Source organism: Phyllobates terribilis, unplaced genomic scaffold (assembly GCF_046119375.1).
Source record: "Phyllobates terribilis strain yellow unplaced genomic scaffold, ASM4611937v1 Scaffold_5__5_contigs__length_657084704, whole genome shotgun sequence".
NCBI classification, from domain to species: domain Eukaryota; kingdom Metazoa; phylum Chordata; class Amphibia; order Anura; family Dendrobatidae; genus Phyllobates; species Phyllobates terribilis.
Window position 1 is genome coordinate 36,098,432 of NW_027362765.1, and position 20,956 is coordinate 36,119,387.

At 47.4% G+C, this 20,956-nt stretch overlaps 2 protein-coding genes across 2 annotated transcripts in view; both read right to left on the reverse strand.

Annotated features, from left to right (window-relative positions):
- The window catches only part of LOC141270645 (uncharacterized), a 327,734-nt gene that overhangs the window by 252,446 nt on the left and 54,332 nt on the right, over nt 1–20,956 (reverse strand). The window lies entirely within an intron of this gene.
- The window catches only part of LOC141270616 (uncharacterized), a 49,688-nt gene that overhangs the window by 10,963 nt on the left and 17,769 nt on the right, over nt 1–20,956 (reverse strand). The window contains exons 2-9 of the mRNA XM_073680686.1: nt 4,095–4,244; nt 3,786–3,965; nt 3,580–3,703; nt 3,399–3,496; nt 767–874; nt 458–637; nt 251–374; nt 70–167 (exon numbers count right to left, since the gene is read on the reverse strand). Coding sequence (XP_073536787.1) covers nt 70–167; nt 251–374; nt 458–637; nt 767–874; nt 3,399–3,496; nt 3,580–3,703; nt 3,786–3,965; nt 4,095–4,244 — 1,062 coding nt within the window. The remainder of the gene's footprint in view (nt 1–69; nt 168–250; nt 375–457; nt 638–766; nt 875–3,398; nt 3,497–3,579; nt 3,704–3,785; nt 3,966–4,094; nt 4,245–20,956) is intronic.

Sequence of the window (20,956 nt, forward strand, 5' to 3'; positions counted from 1 at the left end):
TGAACACAAGACCTTCACAGTCGTCTACACATCATAGGGGAGATCTCATGACACCTTCTCTCTATCTACCTGATGATCCAGAAGAACATTCGGATTTTCTTGTTCACAGTCCTGAGGAAGAAGAGGACGGGGACATCTCTCTGGTGTTGTCCTCTTACTGAATAGAACTGGAGGAAACACATACAGGGACTGAATTCATTCTTTACATACAGATAATTATAGGCAGTGTGTATTTAGTCCTGTCTATTACCTGGTGATGTGAGGGGTGAGGAAACCTCCATCATGACGTCCTTGTACAGATCTTTGTGTCCTTCTAAATACTCCCACTCCTCCATGGAGAAATAGATGGTGACATCCTGACACCTTATAGGAACCTGACACATACAATGATACCATCATCCCCCCGATCCTTTTATAGCATTACTGTATAATGTCCCAGCATTCCCAGCAGTGTCACCTCTCCAGTCAGCAGTTCAATCATCTTGTAGGTGAGTTCTAGGATTTTCTGATCATTGATGTCCTTATGTATCATGGGGTGAGGTGAAGGCCCAGTGATTGGGCTTACAGCTCTTCCACATCTCTCAGACACACGGGCCTGACAGCGCTCACTAGAGGTCTTCTTCTCTACTGTGTAATCCTGGTTATGGAGAGACACATTAATAAATCTCACTACAGACATTTCCAGAGTCCTCATCTCTCCAGTTCTGTCCATCTGTTATTCCCATAGATAAGAATGATGTAATGTGACGACATCAAAATCTCTCACCTCTCCAGTAAGCCGGAAGAGGATCTCTAGGGTGAGGTGTAATATCCTCTTCATCGTCAATGTAGTTCGTAGTGGCTCAACCAAACATAGAAATCGGTTACTATAAATCTGAAGAAGAGAGTCTTAATATGTGTCTGTATGGAGACTGCCGATGACATATGGTGGCCTTCTGGAGTAACAATGGTTAGGGAGAGTAAACAAGAGGTGGATGGGTGGGGACAGTACTATTTGGAGCACCTATGAGGCCCTGACAGAGGCTGTAGCTATGTTGGAAAAAAGTGTAGTAAGCCCTACTAGCAAAAAAAAAATAGGACTCCGACAGACTGTTACTAGACTGTCATCTCACACTTTGACATTGAGGCGTTGTCCCTCCCTTACTAGAACTGCAGAGTAGAGGAGTCCACCATGGGACAGTACAGTCATGGCCAAAAGTATTGAGAATGAGACAAATAGTAATTTTTCCAAAGTTTACTGCTTCATTTTTTGTAATGGCAATTTGCATATACTCCTGAATGTCAAAGAGTGATCAGCTTAACAGCAATTACTGTACTTGCAAAGTCAATATTTGCCCAGAAAATGAACTTTAACCCCCAAAACACATTTCAACATCATTGCAGTCCTGCCTTAAAAGGAGCAGCTAACATCGTTTTAGTGATTGATCCATTAACACAGGTGTGGATGTTGATGAGGACAGGGCTGGCGATCAATCAGTCATGATTAAGTAAGAATGACATCACTGGACACTTTAAAAGGAGGCTGGTTCTTGGTATCATTGCTTCTCTTCAGTTAACCATGGTTATCTCTAAAGAAACACGTGCAGCCATCATTGCACTGCACAAAAATGTCCTAACAGGGAAGAGTATCGCAGCTAAAAAGATTGCACCTCAGTCAACAATCTATCGCATCATCAAGAACTTCAAGGAGAGAGCTTCCATTGTTGTCAAAAAGGCTCCAGGGCGCCCAAGAAAGACCAGCAAGCGCCAGGACCGTATCTTAAAACTGTTTCAGCTGCGGGATCGGACTACCAGCAGTGCCGAGCTTGCTCAGGAATGGCAGCAGGCTGGTGTGAGTGCTTTTGCACGCGCTGTGAAGCGGAGACTCTTTGAGCAAGGGCTGGTTTCAAGGAGGGCAGCAAATAAGCCACTTCTCTCCAGAAAAAACATCAGGGACCAACTGATATTCTGCAAAAGGTACAGGAAATGGACTGCTGAGGACTGGGGCAAAGTCATTTTCTCTGATGAATCCCATTTTCGATTGTTTGGGACATCTGGAAAACAGCTTATTCGGAGAAGAAGAGGTGAGCGCTACCACCAGTCTTGTCTCATGCCAACTGTAAAGCATCCTGAAACCATTCATGTGTGGGGTTGCTTCTCAGCCAAGGGAATCGGCTCACTCACAGTCTTGCCTAAAAACTCAGCCATGAATAAAGAATGGTACCAGAATGTCCTCCAAGAGCAACTTCTCCCAACAGTCCAAGAGCAGTTTGGCGCCCAACAATGCCTTTTCCAGCATGATGGAGCACCTTGCCATAAAGCAAAGGTGATAACTAAATGGCTCATGGAACAAAACATAGAGATTTTGGGTCCATGGCCTGGAAACTCCCCAGATCTTAATCCCATTGAGAACTTGTGGTCAATCATTAAGAGACGGGTGGACAAACAAAAACCAACAAATTCTGGCAAAATGCAAGCATTGATTATGCAAGAATGGACTGCTATCAGTCAGGATTTGGTCCAAAAGTTGACTGAGAGCATGCCAGGGAGAATTACAGAGGTCTTGAAGAAGAAGGGGCAACAGTGCAAATATTGACTTGCTGCATTAACTCATTCTAACGGTCAATATAACCTATTGGTACTCATAATATGATTGCAATTATATTTCTGTATGTGATATAAACATCAGACAAACACTAATAAAAACCAGAGGCCAGCAGATCATGTGAAAATATAATTTTGGTGTCATTCTCAAAACTTTTGGCCATGACTGTATGAGCCAATTCATGGTCTGGTATCTGGTAGTACACTGATACCTCCCAACTTCTCCAAAAGAGAAAAAGGGAGAAGAATGGGTTCATAAACTGAATGTAAGTATGTAAAAAGAATAGAGATGCGGCTCTTCCCAGTGAGAATGAGAAAGAGGAACTGAGCAATGAACCCAGCAACATGCAGTGACTGCAGAAAGTGTATGAAAGTTGGGATATAGCTCTTACTTCCCCAGGATAACGGAAGAGCTCCTCTAAATCACAACTGTTCTACTGTATTTGGGACAGTTGGGAGCTTTGTTACACCCCTAATAAAAGCATAGACTAGTAAAGTAGACTACACGACCACATACAACAAATAACCTGTAAAAGACATAGATTGAGCATTTACTTTTCTTTCCAATTGGTGATGGAAATTCCCGGGAGGCAAACATTTACTATATGCATCCTGATGTATACACACACATGTACACACTCACAGACAGATGAGAAGTCACATCTATGATCAGCTCTAATCCTGCCATCTCCACCATTCTCATTACACAAGTATAAAACATATAATACTGGTGTATAAAACAAGACTGAGCACAAGACCTTCACAGCCGTCTACACATCATAGGGGAGATCTTATGACATCTTCTCTCTATCTACCTGATGATCCTGAGGAACATCGGGATTTTCTTGTTTATAGTCCTGTGGAAGAAGAGGACGGGGACATCTCTCTGGTGTTTTCCTCTTAATGGATAGAACTGGAGGAAACACATACAGGGATGGAATTCATTCTTTACATACAGATAATTATAGGCCGTGTGTATTTAGTCCTATCTATTACCTGGTGATGTGAGGGGCTGGGGAACCTCCATCATGACGTCCTTGTACAGATCTTTGTGTCCTTCTAAATACTCCCACTCCTCCATGGAGAAATAGATGGCGACATCCTGACACCTTATAGGAACCTGACACATACAATGATACCGTCATCCCCCGATCCCTTCATAGCATTACTGTATAATGTCCCAGCATTCCCAGCAGTGTCACCTCTCCAGTCAGCAGCTCAATCATCTTGTAGATGAGTTCTAGGATCTTCTGGTCATTGATGTCCTCATGTATCAGGGGGTGAGGTGGAGGCCCCGTGATTGGGCTCAGGGGTCTTCCCCATCCCTCAGACACAGGGGCCTGACAGCGTTCACTAGAGGTCTTCTTCACTACTGTGTAATCCTGGTTATGGAGAGACACATTAATAAATCTCACTACAGACATTTCCAGAGTCCTCACCTCTCCAGTTCCGTCCATCTGTTATTCCCATAGATAAGAATGATGTAATGTAACGTCATCAGAATCTCTCACCTCTCCAGTAAGCTGGAAGAGGATCTCTAGGGTGAGGTGTAATATCCTCTCTGCCATCTTGTCCTTGTCCCTATCCATCCTTGATGGGTCAATCAGGAAAATGCTTTTATATAGAAGATCTCCACTGAAAGGATCCAATATTGTAAGAATCTGAATGAAAAAAGATGAGCCGATTACTAGAGATAATAGATTGTAGATTACAATCTTATAGATAGTAAGCTTGTGTGCAGGAACCTCACTCCTCCTGTAACTATTGAACTATGTTTTATTTTGCATTGTATTTATTGTTTGTAGATGTCCCTGCTTCATTGTTAAGCTCTATGGAATATGCTGGCCTGAGGAGGTGGACCAGCTGCCATGCTCCCCCCTGAAGACATCAATGCTACTGTGGTATATATGTAAGATGTAATGTAATGTTAATGTAGAAAAGTAATGCAAGTTGTGTGTTAGAATGTAGGTGAAAGGTTAAGTCAGCCCAGCAACAGACTGCTTGGGCAGACATAGTTATTGTTGCGACCAAGCCATAGGAGAGGTGCTAGCCATCAGGGAAACGTGATTGTGGTCCTGTTAGTATTCAGTGTGTGCAGAGATCTGGATAGGAAAATAAATAGTGTAGTGTGACCTGGGAGGCACAAGCCAGCAAAAACCATTAAAGAACTTTAGAGGCGACTGAAATAGAGTTCAGCAGGCCAGTGGGCGAAACCTATTAGTGAGAGAATTAAAGGAAGAAGTGAGTTCAGTGTTGGCCAGCCGTGGGGGCCCTGTGAAGTAAGGGTGCTGCCCAGCTGATGAAACAGAAAAGAGAAGCGGCTCTAGGAGCAGCTCTTGTAAGGGATCGCAGCCTGCTGTTTGGATGAAGGGTTTGCAGCGTAACATATTGACCTGTGTGTCCCTGCATTAGGAAAATGGAGGTTTATCTGATTTGCTCTGCTTGTTTACCGTCCACATGTAAAGTGATGTCGCCCAAAACTGATAAGAATGTATGAGACAGAAGAAACCATGAAGTGTTCTGCCTGGTGCCTATGTACTTAAAGGGAATCTGTCACCACTTTGGAGATATCAGACAGCATGCACGGGTGGCCAAATATACAACACTCGCCCTTGGTTACCGCCCCGGGCATAGTTACATTGGCACTAAATAAATAAAAATTATTACTATATTAGGGAGATAGAAGATGTAGATGTTGACTAGCTCTGTGGCACCCCAGGGGTCTGGTTTTCCACAGTAATGTAATGTTATGTCTGAGAGCAGGTGGGAGGTCCTTTGGTCAGGGATCCTGTGCATGCCACACCTCCTGCCCAGTCTTGGGAGGGGAAGAACTTCCCCTGTATAAACCCGGGGCTGAGGCAGGGTGAGTCAGACAAGTGGAGTAGAGACAAGAAGCAGCATAGGAAACAGCAGAGTTACAAGGAGTCAGGGGCTGGCAGCTGCAGAGCTCGCCCTGACTAAGAAGACTTCTTTCCGGACCCGGAGTCCGAGGCTGTGGGGACTAACTCCTACCCAGCAGCAGAATCCGTCAGGCAGGGGATTTCAGGTCCTCTGGCCCAGAAGCCCGAAGGCACGGTCACACGCGTGGGACCAGCACCGCCATCGTGGAGCGGAAGCCATTAGAAGGCCCCGAGTCACCGGCCATACGGGTGAGCACCACACGGTACACTCAGGGACGTGGGCTACTTACATCAGCTTCTAGCAAGGTAGCCAGAAGAGTACAGTCAGTTTGGGAGGCCTACAACTACGCCTGGCCAGGGGAGATCCCATCTGCTCAAGGACTGACCAGGCCCCGTTCGCTAGCAAGTACTCCGGGAGGGTCTATCGTTGTTACCAGTAAAGACCCTGAACTACACCGTACCGTCTCTGAGTGGTTCCTGCTACCCCCATCATCCACGTCGGCTGCCCTGAGACCATACCCCTCCCGTTGGGGGTTATACTATCACGCTGCATAATCCTACCATCGGCCTCAGCGGTCTGCCCCGCAGCAGCAGCTCCCTGGCTGCACTCAACGGGTGGCGTAGTCATCAACTATTTACTACTAGTAGACTGCCGTCCAGTTTGACTCCCTGGGCACGGACCGGGTCACCGCCACGAGACTACAACCCTCCACGGATCCGGCTCCGGGTAAGCTCCCGCGTGCGCACCGCAGCGCGACACAGGCCCAGGGGCGCGTCAACTTTGGCGTAGTCGGCAGGATTTCGTGCCCGCAACCACCGGGTACTGCGTGCCTGAAAAGCAAAGACTGTTCAAACTTACCAGTGGTGAAGATTCCCGCTATCCGTGGAGGTTTCCCGCCATCCGGCGCCATCTTCTACCTTCTTCCCGCCATCCGCGAAGTTTTCCCGCCATCCGGCGCCATCTTCGACCTTCTTCCCGCCATCCGTGGAGTTTTCCCGCCATTGGACGCCATCTTGAGGACGCCGCGCGGGAAGAAGAGGGGCGTGGACTCCGAAAGCGCGCGAGAACTGAAGCCCCGCCTCACGTCCGGACGTTGCGTAAGGTCCTGGAAGGAGCCCAGCAGACGCCGACGTCACAGGAGCGCGACGGAAGGTCCTCAACCCTGACGATCCACTGCGGAGCCGCGGCCTACGGAAGAGGATCATCGCAAGGTAGGCCACGGTCCACTAGGGGGGAGGAAGATGTCGGATACGGAGGAGAGCTTCACTGCCTCAACCCCCGCCAGCGCTACCGCTGCTGCAGTTATGCCCTTCACCATGCCCTATATCCCGGGAGCAGCTTGGCTACCCCAGTACTCAGGGGAGTCACATACCCTGCATGACTTTAGAGAAAAGCTGGATAGCCTCTTCCAGGTGTACCCCCTCACAGAAGAGCAAAAAGTGAGCATCCTGGTGGCCCAACTAACAGGGGCAGCCAAAAGGGAAGTAAAATCCTGGCCACCTGGGAGGAAGACTGTCGCAGGGATACTAACCCGGCTGAAGGACACCTTTGATACCCGCACCTCAGCCGAGATTAAGCTTAGATTCTACGGGTGCAAGCAGCGAGCGCATGAGAGTATAAGGGACTATGCACTAAACCTACAAGAGGCCCTGAGGGCCATAAAGCAGACCGACCCTGATGGGGTGGGAAACGAGGACAGGCTGTTGACTGAACAATTTATAGAGGGTTTATATTGCAATGCCCACCGAACCCAGTTGCGGGCAATGGCCTTACAGGATCCCCATCTGGACTTTGCACAGTTCAAGGACAGAGCCATCCGGGTGCTCCGAGAACCGGCACCAGGTGGCGTTGTGACCCACAGACGCCCCACTACCACTTACTACCAGGAGGCGGCGCCCTTGTCAGCAGGGCCTGTGGGAGCTGATGCGCAGGCTTTGGACAATGACCCGGCTCCAGACCTACACCATCAGGTCCAAGAGCTAGCTAAGAGCGTTGCTGCGCTAACCCGAACTGTGCAGTCTTTACAGGTTTCCACCCCAGGGAAGATCCAGCTGGCATCCGGACCGGAGGACATCCCGTGGCGTCGACCAAGGAGGACCCCACCGGCTAGAGGAAGACCCAGTGACCGATACAGTGAGGACGGACAACCCATCTGCCGCCGCTGCAATCAACCCGGACATATGGCAAGGTACTGTTCTTTAAACGGGCACAACCTGGGGTAGAGGGCCAACCCCCAGGAAAAAGATCACCAGGCCCATCGAACTGGCGCGACAGATATGTGGGAGGACGTCCAGTCTTGCCTGTGGTACTGGATGGCATTCCCATGAGTGCCCTACTGGATACCGGGTCACAGGTCACCACCATCCCGTACGTGCTCTTCAAGCAGTACTGGAATGACTCGGATATTACCCGCTATCCCGACGACGACTTGAGTATCATCGCCAGCAATGGTCAGCCCGTGCCACAGATCGGATTTAAAGAGGTGACCATCAAAATTGGTAGAGTCGAACTGGCCGCACAGGGACTGATCATTGTAGATATTGATAAACATGAGAGTCACCCAAAAATAACTCTAGGAACTAATGTAATTGAAAATTGTCTTGCAGAGGTGATTTTCCTTTTACAGCAGGTTGCCAAGAATGCCAGCTCCGGCGAGCAGCGGGTGCTCCAGAAAGAGATCCGGGCACTGATGCAACGGCAACAAGTGGAACTCTCCGGCGGTGAGATTGGTAGCGTAAGAATGTGTGACCCTTTTCCTATTGCCATGCCCCCAAAAAGTGAAATGATGATTTGGTGCCGGGCAGCTATTGGTCTGAGAGGTAGAGATTACCAGGCAATGGTAGAACCAGTTTACTCAGACAGTAGGCCCACCATTTTGACAGCACGGGGGGTCGTCAATGTACGCCATGGGAGGGTGCCCGTTCGCATAATAAATATCGGGGAGAGGGAAGTGTACCTGCCCCGGTATGCCACGCTAGCCAAATTATATATCACTAATCAAAATTCTATACAATCTGTGGAACCCTTGCCTCCATCTCACCCGGAGGAAGGTAACGGCTCTAAGAAAGACATGGAGGACTGGTGTCAGCAACTACATCTGGGTACTGACTCCACTCCCTCACATCAGAAACAAGGAGTCTATCGGGTGGTTCAAGAGTATGAGAGAGTGTTTAGTAAACACCCGTTAGACTTCGGGCAGGTCAAGGGGGTAGAACATCGCATCCCCACGGGAGATCATCCTCCCATAAAAGAGAGGTATCGACCCGTACCCCCTGCACATTACCAACACGCCAAGGGGATGCTTAGAGACATGAAGGAGGCTGGGGTAATCCGGGATAGTTGTAGCCCCTGGGCAGCCCCATTAGTTTTAGTCAAAAAGAAAGACAACACCATGAGGATGTGTGTAGATTACCGGAAAATCAACCGTATCACACACAAGGATGCGTACCCCTTACCAAGGATAGAGGAGTCATTGGCTGCTTTAAGATCTGCTAACTTCTTCTCTACCTTGGATCTCACTAGTGGGTACTGGCAGGTTCCTGTAGCAGAGGCGGACCGAGAGAAGACCGTATTCACCACCCCGATGGGACTTAGCGAGTTCACCTGCATGCCGTTCGGACTCTGCAACGCACCAGGAACCTTCCAACGCCTAATGGAGTGTTGTCTGGGCCACAGAAACTTCGAGACGGTCCTGTTGTACCTGGACGATGTCATCGTATATTCCAAGACGTATGAGGACCACCTGAAACACCTGGCGGAAGTGTTCGAGGCTCTGGCGAGTTACGGCCTAAAGGTGAAACCCTCCAAGTGTCACCTCCTGAAACCAAAGGTGCAGTACCTGGGACACGTAGTGAGCGCTGACGGAGTGGCTCCCGACCCTGATAAAATCACCGCAATTAAGGAATGGCCAAGCCCCTCCAGCGTAAAAGAAGTGCGGCAGTTCCTCGGGTTGGTAGGCTACTACCGAAGGTTTATTCCCGGTTTCACCAAAAAGGCAGCACCTATGCAGGACCTCCTGATAGGCCAGTCCCGGAAGGCCAAGAACCAGAAGCCGCCCTTCAAATGGGAAGAGCTGGAAGAAGAGTCCTTCCGCCAGCTGAAGATGGCCCTCACGGGGGACGAAATCCTGGCGTACCCGGATTATAGCCAGCCCTTTATCCTCTACACCGACGCCAGTAACATCGGGCTAGGAGCCGTACTGTCCCAGATCCAGCAGGGGAAGGAACGAGTAATCGCCTACGCCAGCCGAAAACTGCGACCCACCGAAAGGAACCCCGAGAATTACAGCTCATTTAAGTTAGAGTTCCTGGCCGTAGTATGGGCAATCACTGAGCGCTTTAAGCATTACCTCGCTTCTTCCCGGTTCACCGTGTACACGGATAACAACCCGCTGACACACCTGGACACGGCAAGACTCGGTGCCCTGGAGCAGAGGTGGATGGCCCGTCTGTCCAACTACGAGTTCACAATTAAATACCGGGCAGGACGCTCCAATACCAACGCGGACGCCCTGTCCAGGATGCCCAACCTGCCGGACGGAGGAGAAGATCCGGAGGGACTGGAAGAAGTGGAACTCCCTGCGTTCCACCGTCATGGGACTATTCAGTATTCCCACCGGGTAAGGAGTAAGCAGGCTGCTACGTTGAACCCCTTACCCCACTACAACTGGGCGGAAACGCAAGACAGCGACCCTGCCGTCCGACTGGTGAAGGAGATGCTGACTCGGCCGGAGGCTCGCCTTGAACCAGACGCTCCGGAGGAAGCCAAACAACTATGGGCAGAGAAGAGTCGACTGTTCCTTTACAAAGGGAAGTTGTGCCGCAGAATGGTTAACTCCCGGACGCATGAATTACTCTGGCAAGTAGTGGTGCCACGAAGAGACGCAGCCATGGTGATGGAGGCATACCACGACGGAGCTGGACACTTTGGGTGGAAAAAGCTGGAGTTCCTGCTGCGCGAGCGGTTCCACTGGGTAGGCATGAGGGGAACCATCGAGAAGTGGTGCAGAGATTGTGGCCCGTGCAACCTGAGAAGGAAGGACCGAGCCAGCCAGAAGACTCCCCTGCAGTCCATCGTCACCCGGCAACCGTTGGAACTGGTAGCCTTGGATCATGTAAAACTGACCCCAAGCAGAAGTGGCTACGTCTACGCGTTAACCATCGTGGATCATTACTCCCGGTTCTTGGTTGTCGTCCCCGTCAAGGACTTAACGGCTCAAACAGCAGCTAGAGCCTTCCAGCAGCACTTCTGCCGTCCACACGGGTACCCGGACCAAGTGCTGACGGACCAGGGACCTGCCTTTGAAGCGGAGGTCTTTCAGGAATTCTGCAATCTGTATGGCTGCCGGAAGATAAGGACGACACCCTACCATCCGCAGACTAATGGACTTTGTGAAAAAATGAACCAGGTGGTAATGGATCTTCTAAAAACGTTGCCCCTGGAAGAACGCAGTCTGTGGCCTGAAAAGTTGCCCGATCTGGTGGACCTATACAACCACATCCCGGTAGGTTCCACCAACTGTACCCCGGCTTACCTAATGAGGGCAAGACCTGGTAAGTTACCTGTTGACCTGGAAATGGGAGTCCTGACCCCCGAGGACACTTCACCAGAAACAGACTGGGACACAGAGAGGCAGCAGCAGTACCGGAGAGTACAGGAGAGCGTGGAGCGAAGTCTCTGTCAGGCTAGGGAAAGACAAGAGAAAACTTACAACCAGTATGCTCCCGCTGTTCCCCTGGTACCCAGAGAGCAGGTCTTGAAGAGGAAGAGACGGCTCCACAAGTTGGACGACCAGTGGGAGAAGGACCCGTACACCGTACTGCCCTCAAGCCACGAGAACCCGAAGGTCTGTACCATCAGTAAAGACGGAGGGGAAACCACAGCCATTGTATCCCGGGACCACCTGAAGAAGTGTCCCGAACAACTGAGGAACCCTGAAGAGGAACAAGAAGACCATCGACCCGTGGAAGAAAGGGAAGATATGGTTAGTACCGTGCTCGGGGACTTCCCTCAGTCTTGGACTCAAGTCAATGGTGCAGTTGTGGTACCCGTACTCACCTTCCTCCAACCATCATCCCAAGAACCTACGGAGCAACGGGTAGAGCTGGAAGAACAGCCGGTCCAGGAGGCAGAAGACTCCACACAAGCAGAACAGGAGAATCAACCCTCTGCTTATAGTGAGCCTGCCGTACCCCTAGTGAGACAAAGAGCCGGTAGACAGCTGCCCAGTTTACCCTTGACAGCTCTTACACCCTGTAGTTCAGGGCCAGACAGTCAGCTCCGTAGGTCCACTCGGGCCACTAGAGGCCAGTTACCCGCACGCTGGAGAATTTAAAGTGTATAAATTGTTTTATTTATGTTTTTCTGTGTCTTGTTGCTTGTGTATAATTTTGTGTTTCTAGTTATTTTTAGGAATCCTTGGTGGATTTACCGGGAATCCTTGTACATAGTTGGAGCGTAACCCAGGATGGACTAGAGACTGTTAAGGACTCGGGGTAGGACAGACCCCTACCTGGTTACGTCTCCCTGTGTTGGTGAAATGGACACCTTGTTCTCTTCAGAGACTGCACCCGGTTGCGGACACGCCGTAACCATCTTTATATGTTTTCTTATTGTATTATTAATGTTTTTGCCTTGTTATGTTTTTCTAAATGTGTTTAGTCCCGGAGTACTAAATTTCACTAGGGGGGAATGTGGCACCCCAGGGGTCTGGTTTTCCACAGTAATGTAATGTTATGTCTGAGAGCAGGTGGGAGGTCCTTTGGTCAGGGATCCTGTGCATGCCACACCTCCTGCCCAGTCTTGGGAGGGGAAGAACTTCCCCTGTATAAACCCGGGGCTGAGGCAGGGTGAGTCAGACAAGTGGAGTAGAGACAAGAAGCAGCATAGGAAACAGCAGAGTTACAAGGAGTCAGGGGCTGGCAGCTGCAGAGCTCGCCCTGACTAAGAAGACTTCTTTCCGGACCCGGAGTCCGAGGCTGTGGGGACTAACTCCTACCCAGCAGCAGAATCCGTCAGGCAGGGGATTTCAGGTCCTCTGGCCCAGAAGCCCGAAGGCACGGTCACACGCGTGGGACCAGCACCGCCATCGTGGAGCGGAAGCCATTAGAAGGCCCCGAGTCACCGGCCATACGGGTGAGCACCACACGGTACACTCAGGGACGTGGGCTACTTACATCAGCTTCTAGCAAGGTAGCCAGAAGAGTACAGTCAGTTTGGGAGGCCTACAACTACGCCTGGCCAGGGGAGATCCCATCTGCTCAAGGACTGACCAGGCCCCGTTCGCTAGCAAGTACTCCGGGAGGGTCTATCGTTGTTACCAGTAAAGACCCTGAACTACACCGTACCGTCTCTGAGTGGTTCCTGCTACCCCCATCATCCACGTCGGCTGCCCTGAGACCATACCCCTCCCGTTGGGGGTTATACTATCACGCTGCATAATCCTACCATCGGCCTCAGCGGTCTGCCCCGCAGCAGCAGCTCCCTGGCTGCACTCAACGGGTGGCGTAGTCATCAACTATTTACTACTAGTAGACTGCCGTCCAGTTTGACTCCCTGGGCACGGACCGGGTCACCGCCACGAGACTACAACCCTCCACGGATCCGGCTCCGGGTAAGCTCCCGCGTGCGCACCGCAGCGCGACACAGGCCCAGGGGCGCGTCAGCTCTATTTAGACATCTCCTCCATGATCTCAATCACTGGCTATGTTGGTTACTGCTTCAACTGCTGATTGGGTGTAGGGATCACATGTTCATCCGGACTAAACAGGAAATAGAGACTGACGGGGGACCCAGCAGTGTTGGAAAAGAAGTTGATGTGAGAATTACTATTTTTATTAATTATTTTACAGCATTCTGAGCTTGTTTTATTTATATCTGAGAAAAATGGTTTTCTTATGCTGATCAGACTTTAATCAGAGTTTGATCAGAAAGAGATCAGTTTTTCTCAGGGGTGACGAGGAAAAAAAAAAAGGTTCTCAACCTTCTTCGTTATGTCAGTCCGTGAACATCGGATTGCACTTGGATGTCATCCGAGTGCGGTCCGATGTTTTCCACGATCCCAGAGACTTGCATTGCCAATTTTGATCCAACGCTCGGATCAAAAATCGGACAGGTCACCGATTTTTTCCTCGGACCACTTGATCACAGGAAAAAATTGGACATGTGCACAGCTCCACAGTAAAAGTGCGATCCGTGAAAACCACGTACTGCACTAGTCAAATATAATCGGTCGTGTAAACGAGCCCTAAGTGGAGTCAGGAGAGATGGCTGCCAACCAAACAATAAGGTTTATATGACTGTTAGGGCTCACTCACACGAGCGTATAAATTGGACGAGTGCAATGCGAGAAAACATCACATTGTCCTCTGACCATTGTTATTCAATGAGGCCGTGCTCATCTGCTATTTATTCCTCAGCTGTAATCGGACTGAAGAATAAAAATTGCAGCAAGCTACAAGTGGATGAGAGAATCGGATCGCACTCGTCAATGCAAGTCAATGGGTGCGAGAAAAAAATCTGTGTGCTGTCCGATTTTTACACACCCATCTCAAAAGGAACCGCAAACTTTGATAAGCCAAGTACAGTAAATTCACAGCCAGAACCCTGAGAATAGATAGATGCTAGATAGATAGATATCCTGTAGATATATAATTTCACAAGCCCCCCTACAGACTTGCACCCTTTAGTGCCTTTCATGTGGCACTAAAGGGTGTTTAGTTTTGTTCAACCAAATAAATAATTGAAAAAAATATGTGGGGTCCTCCCAATTTTATTAACCCAGCAAAGGTAAAGCAGACAGCTGTAGGCTTATGTTATCAGTCTGGGAATGTCCATGGTTTGTGTGTGTTTTTATTTTTTAAATACTGGGTTAGAAATGGGGAGTGTCTGATAGACACCTGCCCATTACTAACACCAGGGCTTGATGCCAGCTGTGATTTTTGACACATCACAGCTGTCATCAACCCCAACTACCATTACCCTAATTGCCACCGCACCAGGGCAATCAGGAAGAGCTGGGCAAAGCATCTTATGTGATGCACCACTTCTGGGGTGGCTGCTGGTTCGTATGTTTAGGCTGGGAAGGGCCCAATAACTAGGGACCTTCCCAGCCTGATAATATCAGCCCACAGCTGTCTGTGTCATGGGTTTATCGCAACAGAGAGGAGCCAGAAGACCACAGTATCTGAGTTCATGTATTCCTGAATTGAATAGAAGCACTTCTCCCTCTTATTAAATGGTGCTGATTTCTTTAAGCAATGCAGGAGTTAATCTGCCCAGCTTTGAGTCTCTGTAGCTTCCTTCTTGGAAGTTCTCAGCTGTGCAGTATCAGCCACTCCCCTCCCCTATATAATCTAAGCTCTGAATTGCAGGTGTTAAATCTTGTACTACCTGGTTAGGAGTGGAGAATTTGGTGTTTGTTAGAGGCATTTAAGGAGAGTTGTTCTGTGACTGTTGCTTAATGTTTTGGCTGTGTGCGCACAGTCCCTTCCTCTTCTATTTTTGTTTACCTTCCTAATCCCTTTGGTGTTTCCCTCTGTTGTCTTTGAGTTCATATTTTGTATGTTTGTTATTTTCATTTATCCCTGAATGTACTTTCCTTGTTTGTCTGGTTTGTGTATTTAACAATACGATTTTTATTGAAGTTTTTAAACATAACATAAGAAAGGGGTATCAGGTACATCACATGCGATATAGAGTACAATAAAGTATCTAAAAGAAAATAACAAGAAACTTCTAGTGACATATACCTGGGGAAAAAGAGAGGAAAGGCAGCAAAATATACGCCAACCTCTCAGTAAAGGAGGAGGGAAAGGGGGGGGGAACCAGGAAAAAAGTGTGTATTCTCCAAAATAACTACCGTGAGCAAAATACCTCTAAGATTTTTGGCTATGAAAAAGTGCTTTAATTTGCGGCCATGCACACCAGCGTTGTTGGGTCTTATCTTTTTTCGATCCGGCCCATGAGAGAATCATTTCATACGAATTATATGAGTCCATTCTCCACCAGATGTCATCCACTGATGGAGCAGATTGGGATTTCCACTTAGAGGCCAGGGCTTGTCTGGCCGCGGTTAATATAAAGGAACAGAGCCATCTGTTCTTCTATGGGAGATCGGTAATGCCTATGTTCAATAGGGCCAATGCTGGATTCATTGGGACGTCCTTTCCCGCACCGAATGATAATATCTTAAATACATCTTTCCATAAACTATTTAGTTTAAGACATGACCACCAAGAGTGCAGAAGTGTGCCTACTTCTCCACATTTTTTCCAACATAAGGGGGATGTATCTTGGGATAGGTGAGCTATACGGTTTGGTGGTAAATACCAACGGAGTTGAATTTTTTTTGCAATTTCTAAGTGGTTTATGCATGATGAACTTTTAAGGGGCCACGATAAGGCTAATTGCCATTGATCAAGGGTAAACGAAGTGCCCAAATCCGATTCCCATTTAACCATGTACGGAAGTTTAGTATTATTAGGGAGAGAGTTGAGAAAATTATATGCCACCGAAACACCCCTAGAGAATCCCTTCTTCCCCAACACAGAGTGTTGAATTGTGGAAGAAGCTAGCCATGACACAATTGCTGGAGAGGAAGAAAGAAAACTCTTCAGTTGAAGATAAGAAAAGTGAAGATTACCGGGGAGTTGATATATGGAGGATAATTCGTCAAACGTCATGATAGAACTAGCTGAAAAAATAGATTGCAAATTAGAAATGCCGTAATCTTCCCAACGGCAGAAGAAGGAGAATGGGACCACAAAATTAACGCTCCTAAGCGAGATATATTTCAACGGAATGTGTATAATCTTTTTAAAAATCAGCTCTCTCCACATTTTAAGGGCATGTATCATTGTCGGGAGGGAGCAAGATTGAGACTTCGGAAGTAGGAATTCCGCTTCCAACATGAGTCTAGTGGAATGAAATTTGGTGTCCGATTTTTCCATTTGAACCCAGGAGAGATTGGACTTAGTGTCCCACCACTCTCTAAGAGTGTCAATTGTGCATGCTCTATAATAAAGGTAGATATTCGGTAGTCCCAAGCCTCCCTCTCCCAAGGAGCTCTGGGATCTGGATTTTTTGCCACCCCATATAAAACGAAGTAGTAAAGTTTGGATTTCGTCTAGTATTTTTTTTGTATGGGAAGTGGTATACATCTTAAAAGGTATAGGATTTTAGGTAAAAAGGTCATTTTACACGTTTGTATACGGGCCATCCAAGAAAGTTCTAAATTGCTCAGTCTTTTGAGCTCTGGTTTGATTGAATTTAGTAGCTCTGAAATATTTTTAGTGACTAAGTTTTTTGAGGGAGAGACTAGGTGAATTCCTAGATAAATAACGGAGTTTTTAGCCCAAGTAAATGGCAGAGATTTTTTTAAACTAGAAATTAGTTCTGGGGGGCAATCAATTGGAAGGGCCATTGATTTTGTTGAGTTCAATTTGTAAAGGGATACTCCTGAGAACCGAGAGAGAATGGATAGCAATGCTCGAAGGGAAGTCTCGGGGTGTGTTACAGAGATAATTACGTCATCCACATACAGACCAACTGGGTGAGCCACGGACCCTATTTTTATTCCAAAGATATCTTTACAAGTGCGAATCTCCTGCGCCAAGGGTTCCATTACCAATGCAAAAATTGCAGGCGATAATGGGCACCCCTGGCGGGTTCCATTCGAGATATGAAACTGGTCTGAACTAAAGCCTGCTGCTAATACCTTCGCACTCGTGGAGGAATATAATGCCATTATATCTTTTTGCATGTGTCCAATTAACCCGAATTTAGTCAAAACTGCTTGGAGGTATCCCCAGTGTACTCGATCAAGCGCTTTTTCTGCGTCCAACGAAACGAGCACAGTGGGGACCCCAGATTTTTCTGCTCTGTGAATCAGATTTAGAACCCGTCGAGTTGCGTCTCTGGTTTGCCTCCCCGGCACAAAACTCATTTGATCTGGTGCTACCAGCTGAGGGAGGACCGTATTAATTCTTTGAGCTAGGATCTTAGAGTGCAATTTAAGATCACAGTTCAGTAGTGAAAATTCTCAGGTTTATTTGGGAGTTTGCCTGGTTTTGGGAGGGTAACGATAGTCGCTTCCAAACATAATGGGTTAATTTTACCCTTGTCTCTCCAATGTAAAAATAGTCGCTGCAAGTATGGGGATAGCTGCTCCGAGAGCAGTTTATAAAATTTGTTAGCAAAGCCATCTGGCCCTGGAGTGGAGTGTAATTTAGATGCTTTAATTGCACTCTTTATTTCACCAAGCTGTATAGGCGAGTTCAATGATTCAAGTTGGGATTGTGAGATTTTCGGTAAGTTTATAGATTTTAGAAATTGTTCTATATGTGGGGGCGAGGGATGGCAGATGGACTGATCCATGTTCAGATTGTACAGATGGGAATAATAGTCCGCAAATGCGTTGGCTATCTTTATTGGGTCATAAATTTTATCCCCGTTCGGCTGGAGCAAATGGTCAATTCTCCCCTTAGCAGTCAGTTTTTTCACTCTATGGGCCAGTACAGCGCTTGCTCTATCACCCATAGCATAGTATTTTGCTTTAACCCGTTTTAAATTAGGTTCATAGTTGAATAATAAAGAGTTTACGAAGGTCATTTCTACTCTCCAGTAAAGCATTATTAACTGCCAGGGATTTGTTTTGTTTTTGGTTGTTTTCCAAAATTTTAATTTTATTTATGACTGATTGCACTTCACACTCTCTGCGTCTCTTTTCTCGTGAAGCTAATTTTATACATAAACCTCTCATAAATGCTTTTTGCGATAACCATAAAGTCTCATCAGAAACGTCTCCATTGTCATTAATTTCGAGAAAATGTTTTAGTTCATTAGAAAGATATTCCCTATTATAAGCAGATTTTAAAAGAAAAGTATTCAGGTGCCAGGTAAACGCAGAGGGTGGAGCACCTCCATCAGTGAGTTCTAATATAATTGGGGCATGATCAGACCAGGTTATTGAACCTATATGTGAGGATTTGCATAATGATAAGGCGGCTTTATTTACTAGAAAATAGTCTATTCGAGAAAGTGATGAAAATCTAGGAGAAAAGTACGTAAAGTCCCTTTCATTGGCATGATGATATCTCCAAACATCGTGGAGAGCTTCTTCTGATATAATACCTTTTAAATCCTCCCGACTTGTATTTCGATCTGAGTCTGTATCTAGATCTCTAGATACAGGGGCATTGAAATCTCCGCAAATTATCAATGGTCCCTGAGAGACGGAGCTAATTTTTTTAAGAACTTTAGAGAAGAAAATTTTGGGCTTATTATTAGGGCTATATAAGGTCACAATCGTGTATTGGGAGTTATTTCGTAAACAAGATAAGATTATATATCTTCCTCTGGGATCAGTGTAAAGGGACAACATGGAGTATGATATGGTATATTTTATGAGTATCGCAACACCCGCTTTTTTATGTGGGGCATTAGCTTGAATTATTATGGGGAAGTGAATATTGGATAGTCTAGGTGCGTCTTGGGAAAGCAAATGAGTCTCCTGTAACAAATAACTTCGCATTCGGATGATCCTATCTCTTTCCAAAGAAGAGACCTTTTAAAGGGGGAGTTTAAACCTCTTACATTAAGAGATAAGATCTTAATACCCATGGTGGGGTTCAAAGTTCTCGAGTATGATCAAAGAATAAGACATTTGTACATCAATACATATTCCTGTCATGGAGAGAGGTAGAACAATACAATATCGTGCATTTGGAGAATAGGGACCCAATGGTTGAAGGTTAATTAACCAAACAAACATTTTTAGGGAAAAGATAAAATAAAACAACTAAAAACACATATATGGAACAAATGTCCAAATGATAGCGAACCATCTGGGTATGCGCTATCGAGTGGAGGTATTCAAAGAGTACGGACATAACAGAAGAGGACGACCGAGGACGTCAGGACCGTACTCCCGTGCCGGAAGGCAACAGAAGGAAACAGCAAATACAGATTCAGAGATTAGAGGTGAACTCCTAAAAAAGAAAGATTGCAGAACTCAAGAATTTACAGTGATCCAATCAGTTGGAATTTTTTTATATTGTTGCTTTGTGGGGAGAGGTGAAACAAACCCCTCCGGAAGCAGCTTCCATTTGCCGAGTTGTTTTTCTGTATGTCGCGGTGATAGGCAGACCACCACGTCATCCTCATTCTGATTAACAGTTTGACTGGGTATCCCCAGTGGTAGGGAATGCCGACGTTTCTCTAAATTGCTGTGTAAGGAGCAAATTCTTTGCGTTTTGTTAAAGTGGCGGCTGATAGATCTTGAAAAAATAGTGATCCCTTGAAACGGAGCAGGCAGATCTGGTTTATCTCTGATGCAGCGTAGAAATTTTTCTTTGATGGTGAAAAAGTGAATCCTTGCTAGAGTGTCTCTAGGTAGTGAAGGATTCACATGTTTGGGTTTAGGAACCCTGTGAATTCTATCCACCACCAACTCAGAGTTAGATGCGTCTGGGAGTACGAACTGCAGCAGATTGTGAAAGAATTGGGATAAATCAGAGTTTTTAACGCATTCAGGAATCCCACGAAGTCTCACGTTATTCCTATGAAACCTGTCCTCCTGATCTCCCATTTTATTTCTAAGATATTCTGAAGTATCTTTTAGTTCGTAGTATGCATCAACCAGAGAGTTATGAGAATCCGCAAAATCCACCATTTTGTCCTCCAACCGTGAGGTACGCTCCTCCAGGTTTCTCACATCTTTTTTTCAAGGCACTCACCATTTGTTTCATGTCTTCTTTTAGAGATTTAAGCAGAGTGCTCAGTAGTTCTTGCATCATATTTTTGGTTAACGGAGCATCTGCAGACCCCGAGTCTTCTCCCATAGTTGAACTTTCACGGGAGGAGCGACCAGAGGGTGGTGAGGAGACTCGCTGGGATTCGCTCAAATTGGATGTGGATTGTGCTGCTCCTCGTGAGAAAAATTCAGTTAGTTTAGTAGGGGACGCTGTTTTCCGAGGTCTGCCCCTGGTCATTTTGGTTTTATTAATGGGATCACAATCAGTGGCGTACCGCCAATGGCGGCAGACCACGCCACTGCTACGGGGCCCGTGGCCGGAGGGGGCCCGTGAGGGCCCCAAGCAGCGTGGGAACGAGGAGGATAGGTGAGTAGGAGGTTGCGGCTGCAGAGGAGCGGGTTGCACAGTGGAGGAGTTGAGCACACACAGTAGCCGCTGCTGCAGCTACCACGTGTGCCCGCTGATAAAGGGACATGAATATTCCCTCTTCTCCACTCCCATGGGCGTGGAGAAGACGGAATATTCATTCTCTTCAGCAGCGGGCACAGAGGAGCGCTGAGCCCCGGCTCCTGCTGTCAGTGCAGATGAGTGAATGTGCCGGCAGCAGCAGCAGCTCACCTCGGCTTCTGAGAGCGCGCGCAGCTCAGATGCCGACATGAGCTGCTGCAGACAGGATGCAGCGCTGGAGCAGAGGTGAGGAAGGAAGGTGAGTATAAGTG